The sequence below is a fragment of the Hordeum vulgare genome, chromosome 4H (genome assembly GCF_904849725.1).
Source record: "Hordeum vulgare subsp. vulgare chromosome 4H, MorexV3_pseudomolecules_assembly, whole genome shotgun sequence".
Classification (NCBI taxonomy): domain Eukaryota; kingdom Viridiplantae; phylum Streptophyta; class Magnoliopsida; order Poales; family Poaceae; genus Hordeum; species Hordeum vulgare.
Genome location: NC_058521.1, coordinates 497727569 through 497731710, shown reverse-complemented (window position 1 = coordinate 497731710; position 4142 = coordinate 497727569). Strand labels below are relative to the sequence as shown.

The 4142-nt window shown below is 46.7% G+C and overlaps 1 protein-coding gene across 1 annotated transcript; it reads right to left on the bottom strand.

The window, feature by feature from the left end:
• Window positions 1-314: 314 nt before the first annotated feature.
• Window positions 315-3188, bottom strand: LOC123449135 (zinc finger CCCH domain-containing protein 15). Its single transcript, XM_045126233.1, has 2 exons — window positions 2211-3188; window positions 315-657 (listed from the first exon to the last, which is right to left on the bottom strand). Exons 1-2 carry the CDS (start codon window positions 3072-3074, stop codon window positions 541-543), a joined length of 981 nt encoding a protein of 326 aa, XP_044982168.1. The 5' UTR covers window positions 3075-3188; the 3' UTR covers window positions 315-540.
• Window positions 3189-4142: the final 954 nt, after the last annotated feature.

The following is a 4142-nucleotide window of genomic DNA, read 5'->3' as shown; positions in this document are numbered from 1 at the left end:
GATTCACTTGTTTTTTGCTGCAGGGAGAAAGGTTTGCTCCGAACTGAGCCCATCCTCAAGTTGGAAAACCAATTTTGCGCTAGCTATTGGGATGAGACAGAGGAGGAAAAGGTTGTACATTTCCATTGCGCCACCAGTGGGCTGCTTGAGCTTGCTCGGGAAAGCATTCTGCCGGATCTCCAGGACGAGGGGGTTGCAAGGTTTGCCTATTTGTTGACGACGTTGCCCCCCTAGAGAGTTGGCATCGCCAAATGCCAAGTGTAGTGCAAACGAATAGTACCGGTTCATTTTTTTTAAGTTGCGGTAAATGTGAGTGACACTTGAAGACCCACATCCATTCAGTACCAGCTCGAAATGATGAAACAAGCTTCTGCAATGCGACAAGAAGCTGAGATTTTGGTGGCTAATGGTAAGTAGGATCTAGTACAGAGCTAAAGAAACAAAACTGATTCCTGGATATTTCCCCCTCATTTCAAACAATACAATAACAGAAGAGAAGCTATCCTCCATGATACAAGCTACTACATTGTGCAACAGTCATCAAAGGTCCTGCTGCTTCTTGTCCTGGGCAATCTTCTTCCGGATCTCCTGCGCCGCATTGAAGATGCCAAGCGTCGGTTTATTGCAGACAAAGCACTTCTTGTTCTTCGAGTGATGCTGAAATCAACAGATGCCAGATGGTCAGAACTTAGTTGCAATATAAGCAACAATCATCAGCTGGGAACTATGAAACCTCTAGAGTTGTTTTCTTTGTACAATTACTCGGTAACTCTCGAGTAGCTAGATGAAATTCCGTAAGAAAAACACCTAATGTTTTTGTTAGTCAGTTTCCATGTGGATTAAATAAACCCTAGAATGTTGTACACAAAAGACTACAATTGATCCATGCACTTGTGCCACGTGGCATCCAATTGTATGTAGCAGGTTGTCTGCAGAATTTACGCTCCTAGACTCCTTGCTCACATTCTCTATAGATTTGGACTAACTATGCAAGCTCTGTGGATGCACTTCCTAGCATGTAGAGACTAGCGAATAAGTCATCTAACTATGCAAGCTCTGTGAATGCACATCCTCCATATAAAAGGAAAAAACTTATCAATTCTCAAGTATATTTTCCATATTCCCTTTGAATCACCTCTCTGTACAACTAATTTATTATTTGCACACAGGACAGGCCGTAAGATAGTCCTACGCAATCAAATCAAGCTCTTTAACTCCAACAGAAAAGGCGCACCAAGCGACTAATACCTCAATTATTAAGCGGCCATGCTTGGTACTCTCTGTCTGAACTAATATTTCAATAAAAATATTCATATCACACAGCTAAATATAGATAGTAAGGAGAATTTCTAAGACCTCACAAATCAAATATCATCTTGGATTTGACAGTCTAAATGTAATGCAGTGCTGCATGCTACATATGGCTGAAGCTTGAACCAACAAAACATTCAGCTAATATGGACGAAGAAATTGTTTCCACCACACTGCCATATATCCATAATCATATGTCGCTTTATGCAACATGGCAAGTTCATATATAGTTGGGAGGAATTCGCAATATTTCCAGAATTATAAGTCTTGTGCAAGTACTAATGTTTTTCAATAGTCCATGGTTCGAACTCAAACAATCATGGTTCCAAGTTACATTTCAATTATTAAGCAGCCATGCATGGTACTATCTGAACTAATATTTCAACTAAAAACATTCATATCGCGCAGCTAAATACAGATATGAAAACGAATTTATAAGAACTCACATATCAAATTGTATCTACTTGGACTTGACATTCTAAATGTAACGCAGTGCTGCATGCTATATGGGCCATATGGCTGACGCTTGAACCAACAAATCATTCAGCTAGTCCAAAAAAAAAACAATCAGCTAGTATGGACACAGAAATTTGTTTCCACCACACTGCCATGGATCCATAATCATATGGTGCTTTATGTAATATAGGGCAAGTTCATATTTATCTGGGCTGAATCTGCAATATTTCCAGAATTAAACTCGTGTGCAAGTGCTAATGTTTCAATAGTTCATGGCTCAAACTCAAACAATCATGGTTCCTTGTTTCATCTCTCTGTATATATATGACAAACTGTTAGCCTAGCTAAGCAAATAACCTAGATTTTCAGTACGACAAACTTATTGATTGCATAGATGAGTAGGCATAATTATCAGCACAAAATCAGAACAAATTGCAGGGTACCTTTAATGCGCAATGCTCGCAGAAATAATGCTTGCATTTTGTGACCACCGGGTCAACAAAGGGTTCCCTGCATATGAAGCAGGCAAAGGGCAGTGCCTCCTCGTCGTCGCTGTCTTCCTCTTCTGCCTCGCCATCACTACCATCCAACTCACGCATCGCTATGCGCCGTTTGCGGGCTTTCTCGGCCTCGTCCCACTCCCTCTCGAGCTGCCACCCAGACTTGTAGTCACCTCTGTCGTGCATGAACTTGCAGGAATCGCCGTAGCCACAATAGCCGGTCTCCTTATAATCCTTGCAGATGTCGGGTTGGTAGTCGAACCGCGTCGAGAGACGTATGTGCGCTGACGCCCGCAGGGGGCCGTGCGCGCCACCAGCCTTCTCTCCGGAAACCGTGTGCTCCCGCCGGAAGCCGGCCTTGTGATCCGTGTAGCCGTGGATCCCCTTGTAGAGCTCCCCGGTGGAGGAGGAGGCCGAGGGGTTCTTCTTGAGGGACTCCTCGGCCTGCTTGAGCTGTCGCTCGCGGATGGCGCGCGCATCACGGTCGTACGCAGTCTCCGTCTCCAGCGTCGCAGTGGCGCGGCTGTCGGTGGAGGACTGAATCGTCCTGGACGACTCGAACTGGAAACGGCGGGGCTCGTGTGAGTTGTCGGCGGAGGAGAAGAAGAGCTTGCTGGTAGTAGACGGCGGCTTCTTAGATCGCGCCGCAGCGATGGCCCCGGAATCGTCGCCGCCGCTACCTTCTTCGTCGTCGGAGCCGACGGACGCGGCGGGACGCTTCCGAATATTCTTCGGCGGCTTCCGAACAAAGTTGCACACCGGCTCCGAGCCGCCGGCCCCGGGCTCGCCGGCGCCGCCGTCGGACATGGGGGTAGGGTTAGTGGGTGGGGGGGGGGAGGGGTATGGATCGAATCGAAGAAGAGACGGGCCCGTCTTGTTCCGGCTCGTCCCTGGGCAGTGGACCCGTCGTTCCAAAGCTTGCTTGTAGTCGGCTCAGGCTCATGGCCAGGGACAAAAGTGAACACCGATAGAAATTGAGTCGGGCTACACCGGTCCAAGTAAGCCGCGTTCAACTGGGTCTCTACTGGGCCAAGTGAGCCGTGCTCAACTGGATATCTAGTGGGCCAAGTGAGCCGTGTTCAACTGAGTCTCTGATGGGCTGGTGCAGCGTGCTTACATGGTTTGTAAGCTTGTGAAAATTGACCAGTTCAATTCTCTCTCAAAGACTATCTTATTTTTTCAAACAGAAATATATTGTTCATCCGTTCATCAGTTTTGTCCACTCATGGAGCTCTCTTGTCCTTCTTGGTTGTACTCTTCTCCAACATGAATCTTCTCTGGTAGTTTCTTTGCTTTAGGAACATTTGACATTTCGCTCTCTTAGTTTTTTTTTTTTGGAGAGAAGGGTTTGCATGCATCGATAATTCATTGATCGTGTGCATGATGCACATATATAGATACATGGTGGACCGGCCTCTGCTTGTCTTTCAAGACATACACATATACGGAAGGGGGAGAGGAGGTAGGATGGTACAAATACAAGACCCTAGTCATATACACGTACACAAGACAATGTAAGTTCAACCCCCTCCCCCCCCCCCGCCCCCGAGTCGAAGCGTCAACGAAGACGTAGAGACTGGACAGAAACTCCTCAAAGACAGATGTCGGTAGTCCCTTGGTCATAACATCAGCGAACTGCTCAGCGGTTGGTACGTGAAGAACCTGAACACGTCCAAGGGCCACCTGTTCACGAACGAAGTGAATGTCGAGCGCAATCTGCTTTTTCGTCAATGCTGATAGGATTGGCGGATAGCTAGACGGCGGAGACGTTGTTGTAGTAGACGATCGTTGCCTTGTGAATATCACAAAGCAACTCCTGGAGCAACTGGGGAAGCTAGGAACACTCAGCCACAATATTAGCCACGTCACGATACT